This window comes from Nerophis ophidion, linkage group LG20 (assembly GCF_033978795.1).
Source record: "Nerophis ophidion isolate RoL-2023_Sa linkage group LG20, RoL_Noph_v1.0, whole genome shotgun sequence".
NCBI classification, from domain to species: Eukaryota; Metazoa; Chordata; class Actinopteri; order Syngnathiformes; family Syngnathidae; genus Nerophis; species Nerophis ophidion.
The window spans coordinates 1775757-1796108 of record NC_084630.1 but is presented as its reverse complement, the minus strand read 5'-3'; the positions used below and the strand labels follow the sequence as shown (position 1 = coordinate 1796108).

At 40.2% G+C, this 20352-nt stretch overlaps 1 protein-coding gene across 3 annotated transcripts in view; it reads right to left on the bottom strand.

The window, feature by feature from the left end:
• The window catches only part of bnc2 (basonuclin zinc finger protein 2), a 529938-nt gene that overhangs the window by 8987 nt on the left and 500599 nt on the right, over positions 1 to 20352 (bottom strand). For 2 of the 3 annotated variants that reach the window (XM_061880276.1, XM_061880278.1), the window contains exon 5: positions 17497 to 19871. In XM_061880276.1, the coding sequence (XP_061736260.1) occupies positions 17497 to 19871 (2375 nt within the window). Of the gene's footprint in view, positions 1 to 2350; positions 2425 to 17496; positions 19872 to 20352 lie in introns of all 3 variants that reach the window. The other variant, XM_061880279.1, reaches the window with a different exon arrangement.

Below are 20352 nucleotides of genomic sequence, written 5' to 3'. Positions count from 1 at the left end.
CGCTTCACTTTTGTTATGGTACAGCCTTATTTCAAAATGGAATGAATCCTCAAAATTATACACACAATACCCCATAATGAAAATGTCAAGTTGTTGTTTTTATTGTATTTTTTATTTTTAAATAGAAAATAGATTAAAAACATCACATCTACATAAGTATTCATAGCCTTTGCTCAATACTTTGTCAATGCACATTTGGCAGCAATTACAGCCTCAAGTCCTCCTCTTGAATACGACGCCACAAGCTTGGCACGTTTATATTTGGGCAGTTTAGCCCATTCCTCTTCGCAGCACCTCCAGGATGTCTCTGTACTTTGCTGCATTCATCTTTCCTTCTATCCTGGCATCATATTCAAAAAAGACTTCAGGCTGTAATTTCTGCCAGAGGTGGATCAATAAATATTGAGCAAAGGCTGTGAATACTTGAAGAAATTGTATAAACCTTTTTTTTTTTTTTAACTTTTCACATCGTCATTATGGGGTATTGTGTTTAGAATTATGGGGATAAAAATGAATTTATTCTATTTTGAAATAAGGCTGTAACATAAAAAAAAAATGTGGACAAAGTGAAGGGCTGTGAATACTTTGTGCATGCACTGTATACAATATCGGGCTGCAGCTATCAATTAGTTTGTAGTCCGGAAATCTGACAATCAGTTTATTTAATCCAATAAAACACACTTCAAATGTGTATGTCTGTAATAGTGAAGTGAAGTGAATTATATTTATATAGCGCTTTTCTCAAGTGACTCAAAGCGCTTTACATAATGAAACCCAATATTTAAGTTACATTTAAACCAGTGTGGGTGGCACTGGGAGCAGGTGGGTAAAGTGTCTTGCCCAAGGACACAACGACAGTAACTAGGATGGCAGCAGCGGGACTCGAACCTGCAACCCTCAAGTTGCTGGCACGGCCACTCTACCAACCGAGCTATGCCGCCCCGCAATATACAAGTACATCTATAAGTATTAACGTTGTTAAACAAATGCAGAATGTGAAAATGGAAAATATTGATCAAAAATGTAATTACATCTGATTACGTGATTGATAGACTGCAAAAAGTCAGTGTTAAAAAAAAAGGGGGTATTTTATTTGAACTAAGTAAAATTATCTGCCAATAGAACAAGAAATTTGGGTTGTCAAGTCTTTCCAAAACAAGTTAAATTAGCTAACCTCAATGAACCCAAAAATACCTTAAAATAAGTATATTCTCACTAATAACTGTACTACTTTGAGTATGTATTTTCTATTGTTTAATTGAAAATAAAACCGCAAACTCCATTTTTTTTTCATGCTTGAATTAAGAAATAACTACTTTTAAAAAGTAGTTTTATACTTGTGTTTATGACACAGCTTCGCAAGAGTTGATATTCTAGTTTCCAGCATGTTTTACTCAATATAGGTCATAAAATCTCAGCAACAAGCTGTAATATCTTACTGAGATACTTTAGGACCAAAACCCTTAAAACAAGTAAAACACTAACATAAAATCTGCTGAGTGAGAACAATTATCTTATCAGACAGAAAATAAGCAAATATCACCCTTATTTGAGATATTTAATCTTAGATTTCAGTTTTTGCAGTGTAGTAACAAAGCAATATTTTATACTATTAATACCCCTAAAAGATACCTGCCACTCTCTGCAGTTGAGTAAACAGATGCTCTGGTTTATTTCATAGGAAATAGGGAATATGCATTTCTTGTTTGTATCTCCCTGCAGCTCTCCTCAGCAGAATGCAGACAAACGGAGAGAGAGAGAATGTTTACGCTGTCAGCATGTGTGCACTGTGCACGGCCCTCAAATCCAATAGACTGTGACTCAATTAAATACTCCGACATATTGAATGGGAGTTTATCAATTGATTGGAGCTGTGGTAATGTGATAATCGAGGGGGAACTGGATAGCGCATTAGCACTCCAGTCCCTGGCAGGCTAATGCCGCAAAGCGTGTGTTGCATTTAATTCAATTAAACATTCCCCGTTGCAACTCGACGTGCTTGAGCTGATGACACAAACAAAAGTCCCATGCGGATGCCAGGGTGGGGATTATGGAGCTTTTTCAGGAAGCGCACAAAAAGCCATGCCAAAGGGTGCCAGTTAACATGAGCCTAAAAGAATCACAATGAAGTGCTGTTTTCACACTAATTCCACAGATATTGTTCTTTTTATGAGTGACACACACACTGATCCTCCGCTATTTGGTTGAATCAAATGAAATGCAAACACGCCGTGCCTTTTTTTTTTTTTTTTTTTTTTTCCTAAACATGTAAGGGTTGTCCATGCAGGGAGCACTGTGACATTAAAAAAAAAAAAAAAAAATGGAGTCACAATGGATAAGTAGAGCTTACCAGCAGTGGCAGGGTTGATGCAGTCAAAAAGGGTCCCTGTCCTTTAATTATTTACTTCCCTATCCGACATTGTCCTGCAAGAGGTAGAAATACATTCATTTAAGGAGGGACCCTTTTTTTTTTTTTTTTTTTTTTTTTTTGGTCAAGCAGGCAACCAGGAAGCCCGTCCACTCGAGCATCGTCAGCATCGAGCGTGGCCAATGGATCGCCTCTTGTTTCCGCACGCGGATCAAAAAGAGGCCGTAAATCTTGGCGTCCCGTGTGATGGTGAAGCCACATGTTAGCTCGGGCGTGAACAATGTGTTCACTCCTAAAGGAGGCGGGACACTATCGGTGATCCCACTTCTGACGCCACAACTTTTTTCTTCTTTTTTTTTAAATGGAGGATGCTGGTGCTGATGCTCGGGTAGGCGGGCAACACCTTTTTAGTTAAAGTACATGAACACCTTCACTGCTAATAAGCTCTAATTGAGCTAAGACCCCTTTTTAAAATCCCATAAACAACTTTTTGACGTAAACTAAACATTTTGTTTCGCATCCCTTGTATAAGCATGCAGTACAACATACACAATAGGGATAACCAACAAATAGTTTCAACCAACATGCAGTTTTACAATAAAACATCTCAGAAAAACATTACCTCCCGCATCATATTTAACCATAAAGTCGTCCCTTGTTTATCGCTGTTAATCGGTTCCAGACCACGATAAATGTATTTCCGCGAAAGAATATCATAACCATGTTTTCTCGTAATGTTTTGTATTCAACAAATAGTTTTCATAGAACACTGACTGAGACACTAGAACAGGGGTGTCAAACTCAAATACAGAGTGGGCCAAAATTTTAAACTGAACAAAGCCGCGGGCCAAGGTTGAACAAATGAACCTTTTAATAAGGACCCAAACAAGTTTTGCATTGAATATTGAACGAGCAAGGCTTATATAACTTTATAGTGACATGCAAAATCGATTTTCAATTATTGTAGCATCCCAGAAGAGTTAGTGCTGCAAGAGATCCTGGGTATTTGTTCTGTTGTGTTTGTTGTGTTACGGTGCGGATGTTCTCCCTAAATGCGGTTGTCATTCTTGTTTGGTGTGGGTTCACATTGTGGCAAATATTTGTAACAGTGTTTAAGTTGTTTATACGGCCACCCTCAGTGTGACCTGTATGGCGGTTGACCAAGTATGCCTTGCATTCACTTGTTTGTGTGTAAAGTCCGCATATAGTGTGTGACTGGGCCGACACAATGTTTGTATGGAGAAAAAGCGGACGGGACGACAGGTTATAGAGGACGTTGAATGCAGTACATCCCCAATGATGTTGTTTGGGTGGAAATCGAGAGAAATTGGGGAGAATGGTTGCCCCGGGTGATTTTCGGCAAGGGCACTGAAATTCGGGAGTCTACCGGGAAAATCGGGAGGGTTGGTAAGTATGAGTATTAGCGGTGAATGCGGTGTTATAACACTGGAGGGCCAGCTCTAATGTTAATTTGATATTGCCTCAAGGGCCAAATTAAATTACACGGAGGGCCAAATTTGGCCTGCGGGCCAGAGTTTGACACCCGTGCACTAAAAGGTGTGTTGTCGTTTGTGCTATGGCGCCATCTTTTGGACGAGTTTGCTCACTTCAGGTGCTGCCATACTTTCCAACATTGAGACCTCCGAATTTGGGAGATGGGCGGGGGTGTATATATTTCAAAGTATTTCCTATATATATATATATATATATATATATATATATATATATATATATATATATATATATATATGTATGTATGTATGTATGTATGTATATATGTATATATATATATATATATATATATGTATATGTATATATATATATATATATGTATATGTATATATATATATATATATGTATATGTATATGTATTTTTTTTTAAATGGAGGGTGCTGATGCTCAGGAGGGCAACACCTTTTTTAGTTAAAGTACATGAACACCTTCACTGGTAATAAGCTCCAATTGAGCTAGGACCCCTTTAAAATCAGATAAACAACTTTTTGATGTAAAATAAACATTTTGTTTTCCATCCCTTGTATAAGCATACAGTACAACATACACAATAGGGATAACCAACATGTAATTTTACAATAAAACATCTAAAAAAAAAACATTACCTACCGCATAATATTCAACCATAGAGTCGTCCCTTATCGCTGTTAATCGGTTCCAGACCCAATAAATGTATTTTCGCAAAAGAATATCATTACCATGTTTCCTCGACAATATATCGCTACTCTTTTTCCCGACACTTGGGCAGATTTATGGATTTTGCTTTGCCAGCGGCCGTAATGTTTTGTATTCAACAAATAGTTTTCATAGAACACTGACGGAGACACTAAAAGGTGTGTTGTCGTTTGTGCTATGGCGCCATCTTTTGGATGAGTTTGCTCATTGCAGGTGCTGCCATACTTGCCAACCTTGAGACTTCCGAATTCGGGAGATGGGCGGGGTGTATATATTTTCAAGTATTTCTTACATATATATATATATATATATATATATATATATATATTATATATTATATATAAAAATAAATAAAATCCGTTCGGCCACCGTGTTCAATGGAGAAGTCTGCTACAAAATTTGCAGGCAACATACTCCTTCCCTTCGAGCTGTCCTGGATGAACTGAAACTATTTTCTCCAATCATTTTGGAACTTGCAAGCGTATTTCTTCTTGTGGACAATATTTTTACTTGCAAATTGTTATTTTACTCGTTGTAAATTGTGTTTATACTTGCAATTTTTTTTTTACTTGTAAAAATTTGTGTTACTTGCAAATTGTCTTTTTACTTGGGGAAATTAGTTTTTATACTTGCGAATTGTTTTTTTTACTTGTAGAAAATTGTGTTTATACTCACGAACCAATTTTTTAAAGTGAGGAAAATATTTTTTTACCTGTAAAAAATTGTGTTATTTGCAAATAGTTTTTTTTACTTGTGGAAAATTGTTTTTATACTTCCAAATTTTTTTTTACCTGTGGAAAATTATGTTTCTACTTGCGAATCGTTTTTTTACTTGGGGTGGTATAGCTCGGTTGGTAGAGCGGCCTTGTCAGCAACTTGAGGGTTGCAGGTTCAAACCCCGCTTCCGCCATCCTGCCGTTGTGTCCTTGGGCAAGACACTTTACCCACCTGCTGTCAGTGCCACCCACACTGCTTTAAATGTGACTTAGATATTGGGTTTCACTATGTAAAGCGCTTTGAGTCACTAGAGAAAAGCGCTATATAAATATAATTCACTTCACTTCTTACTCGTCGTCGCCATGTCTCTTCTTTGTTCTTCTGCTATGTTTTTGGACATTACTACTTGCCTTAGTTTTGAAGCAATGCATGATGGGAACCCGGATGTTGTGTTTCAATGTCTTAATGTACCGGCTGTATAAACACATGCTGAGAATTAGCTCCGTGCCTTCCTGCTTTGTGGGTTATAGATAAACTTATGGATCATGGAGACATGTATAATAGTCTCCTTTTCAGGTGAGAGAGGATGCTAAAGGCAGTGCCTTTAAGGCACGCCCCCAATATTGTTGTCCGAGTGGAAATCGGGAGAATGGTTGCCCCGGGAGATTTTCGGGAGGGGCACTGAAATTCAGGAGTCTCCCGGGAAATTTGCAAAGGTTGGCAAGTATAGGTGCTGCGGGTTGAAAATTGTTTTCCTCATTGGTGCCTTGAACCTAAAGTATAAGTCCAGTTTTGTCTACTACTCGTCCATAGCATTTCAGCTTGAAATTCATTCTTCGCTCCATGCACATTTTTACAATATAACTAAAACAATTCATACTTATTAAACCGTCCCATGTGTAATGTCTTGAGCAGTGTTCTCATGCATATTTGTAAATGCTATCGTAATTTAATCTAGCTACCGTCATTAGCATTAGCGAATATGCTAACACATTTACAAGTGTGTGTTAGTTGTATCAACTTACAGTGGCATTCTTTGTGTACATCCACCAATACATCATTGTGGAGTTATTTGGTGTTTTTAGCTGTTTGGAGAGCAAGTGGGTCCATGACGATGACTTCTGTTTTGTTTGATCAGCCGTTTTACTGCCCTGTGACGGGCACCGTTTGGAAATGATTATGGCATGTAAATAAACATTTACAAATTGTATTTCGTACAAGTCTGTCTGCGGCGTATAGTCCGGTGTAAGAAATATATTTAAACAATATCAATACCTTCTAAAATAAAATGGGGCTTAAATACCGGTGCGCTCGATAACCCGGAAAACAGTGTGTGTGTGTGTGTGTGTGTGTGTGTGTGTGTGTGTGTGCGTGCACCATTTATACAAGTATAAATGGAATATATTTTCATAGCTAGAGCATACAAAAACCTCTTTATTAACTTTTGAAAACATTTTTAACATTCTGATCACCCACTAGACATGAAATGAACTTAATTCAGTATCGTAATGCTGCCTGAGGTTGAGCCAATCAGTGGCCACGATTCTAAACAACGCGCTCTGATTGGTATAAATACTATTGTAGTAGTGATATTTTTACTTTATATGCTCATTTTTTTATATGCATGAAAGTATGCTTTATTGTTAAGCCACAATATAGGGTGACTAAATACTATTTTGCGGCCATGTTGTATTGTCCAAGTGTAAATGTGAGGTCCGAAATGAAATATCTACATTAAGGACGATAGAAAATCTCAACTGGAAAAATAATCTTTTATCTCCATCTCTGGTTTAAACACTATTTTTGAAAAACAGCATAAGCAGAACACACACACACACACACACAGCACATTATTTCCTCATTTATCAGATTTTAGACTTTTCCGCCCACGATTCCCCACCCTTGCGTCTTTATTCCACCGCCTCCATCCTTTTTTTGGACTATGCCGAGGAGGAGCAACCTCGGCGTTAATCATCTTTAGGCTCATCTTGAGCGTGTCAGCAGCATCTTGGCTGTTTTTGTTTGTCTTTCCTGTCATCTGGGGAATTCTTATAAGGTTTTGTTGAAAGTGGAAGGACTACGAATCCAATTTGACTTAACTTCTATTATGCATCTTTAATTGTAATATCGCATAATGACGTGCCTAAGTGGCAAACAGGCATCCTTGTTTTACTTTTTGCGCCTTGTAGATGTGTCATATTTACGTGTTGATGACATACAGTGGGGCAAAAAAGTATTCAGTCAGCCAGCGATTGTGCAAGTTCTCCCACTTCAAATGATGACAGAGGTCTGTCATTTTCATCATAGGTACACTTCAACTGGGAGAGACAGAATGTGAAAAAAAAATCCAGGAATTCACATTGTAGGAATTTTAAAGAATTTATTTGTAAATGATGGTGGAAAATAAGTATTTGGTCAACCATTCAAAGCTCTCACTGATGGAAGGAGGTTTTGGCTCCAAATCTCACGATACATGGCCCCATTCATTCTTTCCTTAACACGGATCAATCGTCCTGTCCCCTTAGCAGAAAAACAGCCCCAAAGCATGATGTTTCCACCCCCATGCTTCACAGTAGGCATGGTGTTCTTGGGATGCAACTCAGTATTCTTCTTCCTCCAAACACCACCAGTTGAGTTGATACCAAAATGGATACATGGATGATACAGCAGAGGATTGGGAGAATGTCATGTGGTCAGATGAAACCAAAAATAGAACTTTTTGGTATAAACTCAACTCGTCGTGATTGGAGGAAGAAGAATACTGAGTTGCATCCCAAGAACACCACACCTACTGTGAAGCATGGGGGTGGAAACATCATGCTTTGGGGCTGTTTTTCTGCTAAGGGGACAGGACGATTGATCCGTGTTAAGGAAAGAATGAATGGGGCCATGTATCCTGAGATTTGGAGCCAAAACCTCCTTCCATCAGTGAGTTGACCAAATACTTATTTTCCACCATCATTTACAAATAAATTCTTTAAAATTCCTACAATGTGAATTCCTGGATTTTTTTTCCCCATTCTGTCTCTCCCAGTTGAAGTGTACCTATGATGAAAATGACAGACCTCTGTCATCATTTGAAGTGGGAGAACTTGCACAATCGCAGGCTGACTAAATACTTTTTTGCCCCACTGTATATGGTGTTATGGATATTATTTGCTCTAATCTACTTGCTAATTTCCTCTTGAGCTTAGTGTTCCTTGACACGGTCTGGACATTGAACGAGCTTACTTTTTTTTTTTTTTCTTCTAAAAGCTAGTGAATACTCACGTAAATTGATGTGGTTTTAAAATATTTAATGTATAAATTGGCACGCCACATTGTTAAATTTTTCAGTATCTGTGGAAAAAGTTAGCACACTTACGAGTTAAACTTATGTTGAAGTATTAAAAAAAACACTATTTTGTTACTTACCGTATTTTACGGAATATAAGTCACTACTTTTTTCCCATGCGGCTTATAAAATGTGCTGCGAATTTGTATTTTTCTTCGCTAACGGCTATAATGTTCTGCATTTAACAAATACTTTTCGTATAACACTGACAGATACCCTCAGAAGGTGTTATTCTTTGTGCTACGGCGCCATCTTTTGGGCCAGTTCACTTACTGGAGGTGCTCCAGGTTAAACATGTACTTTGTTTCGTGCCTTGAATCGGAAGGATCAGTCCCGTTTAATCTCTTATTCGTCCATTGAGTTCCTGCTCGAAAGGATTATTCATTCATCACACCAAGCAACGTTTGGTGTGATGAGTTATACCGGGGCGGTATAGCTCGGTTGGTAGAGTGGCCGTGGCAGCAACTTGAGGGTTGCAGGTTCGATTCCCGCTTCCGCCATCCTAGTCACTGCCGTTGTGTCCTTGGGCAAGACACTTTACCCACCAGCTCCCAGTGCCACCCACACTGGTTTAAATGTAACTTAGATATTGGGTTTCACTATGTAAAGCGCTTAGAGTCACTAGAGAAAAGCGCTATATAAATATAATTCAGTTCAGTTTACAGTATAGCTAAAACAATCCATACTTAATAATTGTGTGATGTAAGTAGGAGTATGTTCATGCATATTTCTCCACGGTAATGTATTCTAATGAAGCTAGCATTGATAGCATTATAGCAAATATGCCAACACCTTTACAAGTGTCTGTGTTGGTCTTATTAACTTACAATGGCTGTATCTTTGTACTGTTTCAGTTTTTTAAATTCACCAAAATGTCACTAGGGAGTTATTGAACAGGTTTAGTTGATTGGAGAGCCAGTTTCCACAGCTAGTGGGTTCATGACGACGACTTCTGTTTTTGGTTCGGTTCGGAGATGTACTGAACAAGTTCCACACGGACATATTAAGTAGCACACCGCACGTTGTGTAAACAATGCACACCGATGCACCATGAATTGATTTACGTGGACCCCGACTTAAACACGTTGAAAAAGTTATTCGGGTGTTACCATTTAGTGGTAAATTGTACGGAATATGTACTGTACTGTGCAATCTACTAATAAAAAAAAAAACACACGGCATGCTAGCAGCGACCGGGCTAGGATAGACTGACCATACCTCCTCTTTTCACCGGATATGTCCTCTTTTGTGGGGCTGTCCGGGTGGAGTTTCTTAAATGCCTCAAATGTCCGGCATTTTAAGTTAGGGTTGCGTGTATTTTCAATGTACGTTCAGGGTTACGAACGGGTTAAAAAGAAAACCAAAAATTGTGCGCGCAGCAGCAATTGTGAGGGAGGGGCAGAGACAGAGAGAGCGGCAGAGTTATGATAAACGCGCATGCGTCGCCAGACTCTGCTTTTTATCCATTGATTAATCAGATTTTATTTTTTATTATCTATAGCAGGGGTGTCAAAAGTACGCCTCAGAGGCCATTTGCAGCCCACAGCTAATGTTTTAAAGGCCCACGGCACATTCTAAAAATACTTTTAAAATAAACGTAAACAAAAGGGAAATAAAAAAGCTTTAAAGCTATAAATGTAATTTAGAAAAAGTTGCAACGTTGTCTAATAGAACAAAGCTGTTTTTTTTTTTTTCAAACCGTCATTGCTCAAAACATAATATTGAATCAAACTCTATGTTATTATGAATTATTTACCTATCCAATTTTCCGATTACTTCACATCAAATATTCCACTAAGAAACATTTTTTGGGGTGGAAGATTTAGCAAATTTGTTAAATAACCAAAAAATGTATATTTTGTTTTCTTACTGTACCGAAAATGAACCAAAACATAATATTGAATCAAAATCAATGTTACTATGAATTATTGACCTATTCAAGCTTCCGATTACCTCACAGCAAATATTCCACTAAGAAAAAATTTTGGGGTGGAAGATTTAGCAAATTTGTTAAATAAATAACCAAAAAATTTATATTTTTTTCTTTCTGTACCGAAAATGAACCAAACCGTGACCTCTGAACCGAGGTACGTACCGAACCGAAATTTTTGTGTAGCGTTACACCCCTAGTAAATATGTATATATTTTTTTTTAATTTGGCGGGTTTGGCTTAATTACCTGTGCTCTAAAGCCCAGAAAATACTAACTAATTAACTTTCAAGCTATTTTAGCGATTAGCATGGCTTAACACACCAGTTCCACATTTTATTAAACATGCTACATGAAATAATATATATTTAGATGTTATTTCATCCATTTAGAAACATCCATGTGCCAATTGTAGAATCCACCACTTCCCATATGGTGTATGTTCGTATATACATACGTCCCCCCAAGGGTTTGTAGATTTATTCAAATCCCTACAAGTCATCACAAGGAATATGCTCATCATGACACTCCAATGTTGTATTGTATTTTTTTTTTAAAGTTTCATCAATATTCTCTCTATGAGACTCTCAGCCTTTATAAGACGATGCCAGAAACCGAGTGAAGAGGAGGATGTGGGGTTAAGGGGTGTATACTCGCCCATATAATTAACCTTCACGCTCTCTGCTGCAACGTGGGACTAACATCCCGACAACAATAGTATGACTTAAAAAAAAGAACGGCTAAATATAAGCAGAATTAAAAAGAGATAAATAACACTTGTCCTGTGTTAGATGCAGTTAATCACCGCTTTCCTTCTTCAACTCCCTACAGTGTGAGCCAAAAGGAGCCGGCATAAAACACCTCACTGTCAAATAACTCTTAATAATAAATCATAAAGAAGATCATATACTGTCCTGGCTCAAGGGCAGGGGAATTAATCCTGAAGCTTTTCATCTGGTCATTCTTTTGATACAAATACACTGATCCCACCTGCAGGTGATTAATTGTTGATTGGGAACATACGTCACAAAGAAACGTCTTTTCTTTTTTGACGTGCCTGAAAAGGAGTAGGAAGAAGTACTTCTTATTTATTCCGACCTAACTCGTCTCAAATTGAGAACCAGCGTCTAAGTCTTGACAAAAGAAGTAGACCAGAGACAAAGGTCCACTGCAGAGGACGCTGGTCTGAATTAAACCTTCATATGATTAAAAACGGCCGTGTGCTGATAAAACTTTACGAGTCAGAACATTTATAAGAATTCCCCTGGCAGACCGCCACAAACAACTGCGAGCTAATTAGCCGTTATTGCCACGCTCCTTGGCCGTAAACCATTCATCTCCATTCCTGGTAATAATATGCATTATGTCCAACGTCCTGTTGGATTTTTAAAAGGTGGCGTTTTATAAAAACAAGCGCATTAATTGCCCTTTTATGGCCGCCGCTACACTCAAAACATGCATTATGTCGTTAGCATGCTAGCGAAGGGACCGTATTTCCCTGGCGTTGAGAAGTCTTTACTTGCCAGGGATTTGTCCGCGGACGCAATAGTGTGCTAAGGTTTTTAAAGGCACGTTAGCAAATGTCAATGCTAGCATTTACACAAGACTAGTTTTTAACCGATGAAATAGTTTGTTTTTTTCACATGATAATGCCGATTTTGGAGTAGTAATAATGGACAGCACTTTTCTGGACAAAGTGCTTCACTTCACTTCTGATAAAAACCCTGAACAAAAGTGTACATTTAGTGAGGGGCTAAAATGGCAGACGAAGAACTTACGTACAACAGTGAAAAGTGCTTAAAAGTAGGACTGAGCGATATGGCTGAAAACTCTATCATAATATACATATTTTATATCAGTTGACAATGATGATTAGTGATATTTTTATGACCTATGGAAGATGTGAACCAGGAGGAAAAAAAAAAGTTCAATGTTAATGAATGATTTTTGACCTTCTTCGGATTAATAATGCCTTCAGCTCTCAAGGCGGAAAGGAAATGTCAACACACAGAAATCAAAATCAATGTAAATAAAATTCTAAAGTCACAATAAACACTAAACATAATGTCTTTTATATGGAGGTAATAAAGTTGAACAAAATAGTGCAAATTAAACTATGAGATGGTCTATTTTCTGCAGGTTTACTGCCAGGAAGTTACGTATGTGGCCTGTGTAACATTTAATTGGGTCTGTTGCTCTCATTGAAGTACGAAAATACATTTATGTTATGAAGTAATTATTATTTAAATGTAATTGGACCAAATGATTATTTTAAAGTAGAGAATGTTTTATATTTTGTTATTTTATTCATACAGTCCTGCATTTAAGTCCCTACCTGTTGTTTCCGTACATCCATGTAGGGAACGGACGAGGATTGAAAAGAAAAGATGAGCGCGGAGAAGGCCGTGTCACGACAAATTTCTTCCCCCCTACCAAAACCTTCCCCCCCATTTACTTCCGGGGTCATGATTAATACAGACGTTTTGTTAACGCTATATTATAAAAATATAACGCTATATTATAAAAATATAACGCTATATTATAAAAATACAGACGTTTTGTTAATGCTATATTATAAAAATATAACACTATATTATAAAATTACAGATGTTTCCTCTTATGTCATCCCATAGCTTGTGTTTGTAAATTGTTCTTTATTTTTTTTTATAATAAAGCGTTAACGTCTGTATTTTTATAATATAGCGTTATATTTTTATAATATAGTGTTAACAAGTAAATGGGGGAGGGGGGGTTTGTAGAGAGAAATTTGGCGTGACAGCCTTGTGACATACCGTATTTCCTTGAATTGCCGCCGGAGTGCTAATTAATTTAAAAGCTCTTCTCACTCCTGTGCTGACCAAAGGCATGCGGTAAAAGTAAGCATGTGCTAATTATTTTAAAACCTCTTCTCACTCCGGCACTTACCAAAGGTATGCAGTAAAAATTTGAGTGTGATGTAAGCTTGGACCTTAATTCCTACTGAATAGCTCTTAATCTTCTTCACTTTATGCGATTTCAAATTACCGGTATTGAAACCAACCTCTTCCATTTTGAAAATGATGACAGGGCAAGTGTCACTCGTGACGTCACGGGTTTGACCAGGCGGTAATATTAAGCATGCGCTAAATATTTTGCGAAGCGAGTTTGATCCGGCAGTAATTCAAGGCAAGCGCATACTATATGTCCTGCGGCAATTCAAGGAAATACGGTATATACATGTGTGTATGTGTATATATTAGGGATGCACCGAAATGAAAATTTGTGGCCGAAACCAAAGCCGAATAAAATTTAAACACTTGGCCGAATGCCGAATACCGAATAATGAATGCGGTTTTTCACAATTTTTAAAATATTGCATAAATAGCCTGGAATAAATATTTACACGTTTTTCAAATAAAGTATTTTTTTTATTGAATATTGACATTTTTTTAATATTCCACTAGCCTTTGCTTTTCAGAAAAAGCACAAAGTTTTTCATTTATATTAGGCCTTCAAACAAAACATGCATTCCACAAAAAAATAAAGTGCATTAAAGTGGATAAAACCACAACAAATGAATTATTGTCCTTTTGGCAAAAGTCTGCTTAGCCACAGTAGATATGCTAATAATGTAAACAGAAGGCTCAGGTAAATCTCAATTAAGTGTGTGCTTGTAACCTCATACACTTATACAGGTAGCCTACACAACAGGCTAATAATGTAAACAGAGGCCCCACTAAATCTCAATAAGTGTGTGCTTGTAACCTCATACACTTATACAGGTACACAACATATCCCAACGTCACTGCACGTTGGTTGATTGAGTCACCGCGTCAAAAAATTGCGTCACACGCCACTATTCGGCCTTGTTTTTAACTCATTCCACCGAAGGCCGAATGTGGCTTTTTTTGCCATATTCAGCCGAATATATTCGGTTACCGATTAATCAGTGCATCCCTAGTGTGTGTATATATATATATATATATCGTTTTGTTGGCCCAGCCCTACTTAAAAGACAAATATTTAGATTAAAATCCTGAGACCAACAGTTTGTGTATTCTGTAGGAAGTGCTTTTGTCATCTACTGGTCTGCCATGCGTGTGACCAGGAATCCGCATCATCTGAAAAGTGAAACTTATCAATATCCCTAACTTCTGATCACCTCCTGTTCTGATCAAGTAAGCATCTTCAAACTTTAAGAAACACGGCAATCACAAAAACATATGTCCTTCTTTAGAGTGGACAGGACAACACCTAAAATACCAGCCCGATTTCTTTTTTTTCTTTTTTTCTTCCCAAAGTCACTCCTTTGTTTGTATTCCGTTCACATGCCTGCGCTCGCCCTAAGGCGGCGGTGCACCTTCAGCATGCGTTATTATTGTTTTGCCAGTGCTGCTGCAGTACTGTAAGTGCACTGTATTCACGCTACCTGTTAACAAGCACGGGGCTCACCTTCCCACCCCTCCCACGCGTTAATAAATGCAGCGGTTTTGACTAACAGCTGTCAACACTAATGTATGCGCCTGCGACACGCCGGAGGTAGAGAGAGGGCAGGTAAACAAAACCGGAAGGTTGATGGCCGCGGAGTGTTGCTTCGTGTGTGTGTGAGACGTAGATTTCCCCACGTCAGGACTTTTTGTACAAGACAGATGATAGAAGCTAAATTTAATGCAGATTGTATGTGGTAGTTCAATTTACCGTATTTGCTGTATTATCCGGACTATAAGGCACACTGAAAATCCTTATTTTTATTTATTTTTTCTCAAAACTCGACACTGTGCCCTGATGATAACCCACTGCACCTAATGTAAGGAATACATTTGGTTGAGCTTACCCACCTCTAAGCTATTTTATTTGGTACATGTGTAATAAGTGTGACCAGTGGATGGTCGACAAACATAAGATATAAGTGTAGGTCGCACTACGATGGCAAGATGTTTCAAGTAAACATCACCATTTTAAAAGTTCCATTGAAAATATAGAACATTACACATGGCGCTCAAAAATGTATCAAACTGTTTTAGTACAACTTTGGTAAGCAATGAAGTCACACCGCTTGAAGGATTGTCGGCGCATTAAACATACAAGTATTATGGTGTGTGTATAAGGTAAAAGCAACTTTTCTTACATTTTTGTACCTGCTGATCTGTATTTGGGTTCTGCATAAACCCAGAAAAATTTTGCGCGGCCGCCTTTGAAGTCTATGACAAAACCGTAGTCGATTAGCTGCTTTTTTATCTTTCTTTATCTTCTTGCTATAGGACTTTCATCCTCCGCTGTTGCCATTTTTAATATAAAGTAGTGTAAAGTTCTTACTTGTATCTGTCAGTAAACTCGCCATGAAAGCACTAAAACTTACCGGTGTAGTGAGTTTACATTATTCACCCAAGAAACTTTAGTTATTAGAGTTCAGATCGGACAGTTTTTCATGGGACACAATTCGGATGAGGAGATGCTGCTCTGTTATTGAATTAGTAAAGTCTGAAAGTCACTTCTTCTACTCCCGTCCTTGCACGCTACACCGCTATAGCAAAGATGACGAGGAGAAGACGCTGCCGAAGGTGAGCCACGTAAATAAGACCGCCCACAGAACGGTGCATCCAGAACCGAATGTCAGGTAGTGACTTGAAGATGGTCTGTAAAACATAATCCATGCAAAATTCTGACCGACGAAGCACCATTACATGTTATGTGGACCAGTGCTTTTCAACTTTTTCTGAGCAGAGGCACATTTTTTTCATTGAAAAAATTCTGAGGCACACCACCAGCACAAAACATTAAAAAATTAAACTCAGCAGCCGATATTGACAATAAAAAGTCGTTCTCGCAATTGTTGGCTATGACTTTAAACCATAACAAACCATGCATCAATATAGCTCTATAGTTGTCCTGTCACGACCTATCGCATCACGCCGTGACTTATTTTGATTTGTTGGTGTTTTCCTGTGTAGTTTTTTAGTTCTTGTCTTGCGCTTCTAGTTTGTTGTTGATTTGTCATGTCATTGTACGGCTGTACCTTGTGGACGGCGTCTGCTCCACACGCTGTAAGTCTTTGCTGTCGTCCAGCATTCTGTTTTTCTTTACTTTGCAGCCAGTTCAGTTTTAGTTTTGCATAGCCATCCCTAAGCTACAATGCCTTTTCTTAGCAGCACTCGCCTTTTTGTTTATTTTTGGTTCAAGCATTAGATACCTTTTTACCTGCAAACCAACGTCGTCGTTCCTGACATCTACAAAGCAATTAGCTACGTGCTGCTACCTACTGAACGTATTAAATGCTTACTCTGCCGAGCTCTAAACAGCGGAGACACTCTGCAACGGCACATTTGCGGATTATAATTACTGGTTTGTAAAAAATATTTTTACCCCATTAAGTGAAATTACATAAAACTCCCATGGCACACCAAAAAATATCTCACAGTACAGTACTCGAGGCACAGTGGTTGAAAAACACTGATGTAGACCACAAGGAAGTGGTTTACATTTAAAAAAAAAAAAATAATATGACTCCGTTAATGTGCCCTACATTCCGGTGCGCCTAATATATGAAAAAAGATCAAAAATAGACCATTTCTCGGCAGTGCACCTTTATAATCCGGTGAGCCCTATGGTCCGGAAAATACGGTAGTTAACTTTAATAGAGTTTAGGTCTGTATAAGTGGATCTAGATTCGGGGATACGGTCATCTATTATGGCACCTTCACATGTACGGTTGTAGGACAGCTCCCTGTTGGTTTAAAAGACACGGTCACAAGCCAACAACTAGTTTGTTGTATCCGCTAGTTAGACCTTCGTGCGTCAAATTAGAACATTTAGGGAGTGTGTCGCTGTGTAATAGGCGCCTTTGCCCGGTTCTGTGTGAAAGGCAAACCCGACTTATTGACAATTCCTCCGCAGGGCTATTTTTTGTCATCTCTGTGTAAAAGAAGCTGAACCCCCCCCCCAACAACAATCGAGTAATGGAACTTCATGTTTGGGCACTAACCTGTCTCGACTGCGCCGTGAGGGGAAAGCGGCGTTGCAGCCGGCGACCGTACACACGTGCATCTCCTTGAGGTGCACGTTCTTGTAGTGCAGTTTCATGCTGTACGAGCTCTTGAAGGTCTTCTTGCACACGTAGCAGATCTTGGGGTCCGGGCTGGAGCACGGGTCCCCGTCCGGCGATTGAGACGTGGGGAATTTGGGCGGGCTGGCGCCGTAGCCCATCGACGAGATGAAGCTCTCGTGCAGAGCGGCCATGCTGGCGGCGGCCGCGGCGGCCATGCCTCCGTTGTAAAGGCCGTACTGGCTCATACAGAACATGTCGTAAGTCGGGTCGTTAAGTTCCTCCTTGATTTTGGTGGCCGCCTGGTGAGGAGACGGTGATAGCTGACCTTTTCCTTCTACGTCTTTTCTCAAATGGCCTTCCTCGATGCTGTTGTCACGCTGGTCCTTTCCACCTTTTGGGTGCTTCTGCTGTTCCTCCACGTCCATCATCTCATCCCGGTAGTACATCTTGGAGTCCGAGGTTTCAGACTCGTTCTCAAAGTCTCTTTCGTGGTCTTGGTCCTCAGAAGTGTAGCTGTCCATACAGCGTAGGTCACTAGAACCTCGACGCTCGCCCCTACCGTCACTACCAGCCCCCTCTCGGCATTCATCCTCACTTTGCCTCATCATGCCTCTCAGAGTCATACCGGGACTCATCTCATCCTGGGAAGGGGATTGCTGCCCGCTTCCACCGCTGTGGTTCCCTGTGCCACTCCCACTGTTGTTGTTGCTGTTGTAGTTTCCGTTCATCCTGATGTTGTTGTGAAGGAGCGACGAGTGGTGATATGGGTGATGATTGTGGTTGATGTGATCGTCGTCATCCTCGTCTTTGTCCTCGTATTCGTCAGCCACGTCAATCACTTCCTTCTCGATCTTCACGGGCATGCTGGACTTACGAGGCTTCTTTTTGGGCGTGGGGTCTGCCCCGCCGCCGCTGCCTGGCTCATGATGGCCACCAACTGTGTTTAAGCTCTGCGACATGGCTCCCATCTCGGACACATGGACATTGTTGTGTGAAGCCACAGCCGCCAGGATCTGCTGTTGCTGGTCCATTAAGGTGGTGCCGTTGGTGGTGGTGGGCAGAATGGGGCTTATGGGCAGCGAGACGGGTGGACTAACTAGGTCTGCAGGGGACAGTAGTGTACGGTAGAATGGGGGCACAGGTTGGACTGGTTGCACTGACTTTAGAGAGGGGAACACCAGTGTGCTCTGCAGGGGGGATTGAAGCATCGGGTCTATTGGTGGAGTGGTGAAGCCCAGAGGTGGCCGGCCAGGACTTGTAAGTGTGAATCCACCATTTTTGGTGCTTGAGATGACAGGCGTACCAGAGTTGGAGTTGGCACGAATTAAGTCTTTGTCGCGGTTATTGCGCAACATAGGCATGTGCAGACGCGGATTGGGGTTGGCGCTGTGGCGGTTGCGACTGCGCAGGGAACTAAAGACCATGTTGCAGCCCTCGATGGTGCAGCGGTGTTTAATCTTTAGGTGTACCGCGTTGTAGTGTATTTTGAGCGTGCCTTTGTCGTAAAAGGTCTTGCCGCAAGAATTGCAGCACACGCGGCCTTTGCGGGAGGTGGAGCCCATGCGCCTCATGCGGTGCATTTTGGAGGAAAATGAAGCATGGGTGATGGATTTTGACTGCTCCTCTTTGACAAAGTGAAGGTGAATCTGGTGGTCACTCAGGGTGTTGGAAGTCTGGGACTGGCTTTGGGACTGCTGTTGTCCCTGCTGCTGCTGTTGCTGTGACTGCTGCTGTTGAGCCTGCTGGAGGGACGGAGATGGCGACACGGGGGATGCCCGATTGCTGGGCTCCGTTTTGGGTTCAGTGTTGTTCATGCCACCCAAGGTTCCACGGCTCGGACTCTGGCTCGTACGGAACGGCGACATGGACACGTCTGACTCGCTCGTTTCCACTTGTTCAACTTGGTTGGGCAAGCTGGGCTCCCGTAGCCGGAGAGCTGACTGTTCCATTGGTAGTCCGTTGGGGGGCAAACCGAGCATGGGGGCAGACACAGGGTTGATGTACTGGAACGGTAAAAGGAATGCTAAGCTGTTGGGGATATTCTCAAAGTGATGAATACTAGATGGGCTGCTATTTTCTAAATGTGTAAGCAGTCCCGGGCTGCGTGTCCTGTTGTTGCTCTCAATGAACGTCCTAATCCCGGAGTCGGTTTTGGAAGACTGAACGGTAACTGCCTGCCCTTCCTTCTCCTGAATGGCCATCAGCTCCACGATGGATTTGGTCTCGCCAAAGCGCAAGAACTGCTGCAAGGTGATGATCTCCTCTTCTCGGGACATGATGGTCCAGCGGTCCAACACCTTGCCTGCAGTGTCCTGAAGAGACAGGAATACAAACTATTATTGATCGGGCCTAATAGTCCAGTCAAAGAGAAGACGGAGCAGAGGTTAGCGGTTAGAGAAGCAACTAGCGGGATTTTGTTTGTCTTTCAGGCGTTTATTTTTCTATGTAAATCTGCCCTGCAACATTGAGGCGATTGCAAACAATCCAACCCCAGAAGACACAAGAAAATACAGTCATGGTGTATTTCCTCTACTCCTGAACTGCTGCACATCTGTCCAAACATGCACTTCTATTGTGTGTCTTCTGACAAATACACCTCATGGTGGCGCTTTTATGATACCCTTATAGGGTTGTACGGTATACCAGTATTAGTATAGTACCGCAACACTAATGAATCATTTTCTGTACTATAACCGCCTCTGAAAAGCACTGGTCCAAAACCCCCTCAAGTTTATAAACTCAGGAAGTATGTCCCTGGACTCATGAGGACTTTGAATATGACCAAGGTATGAT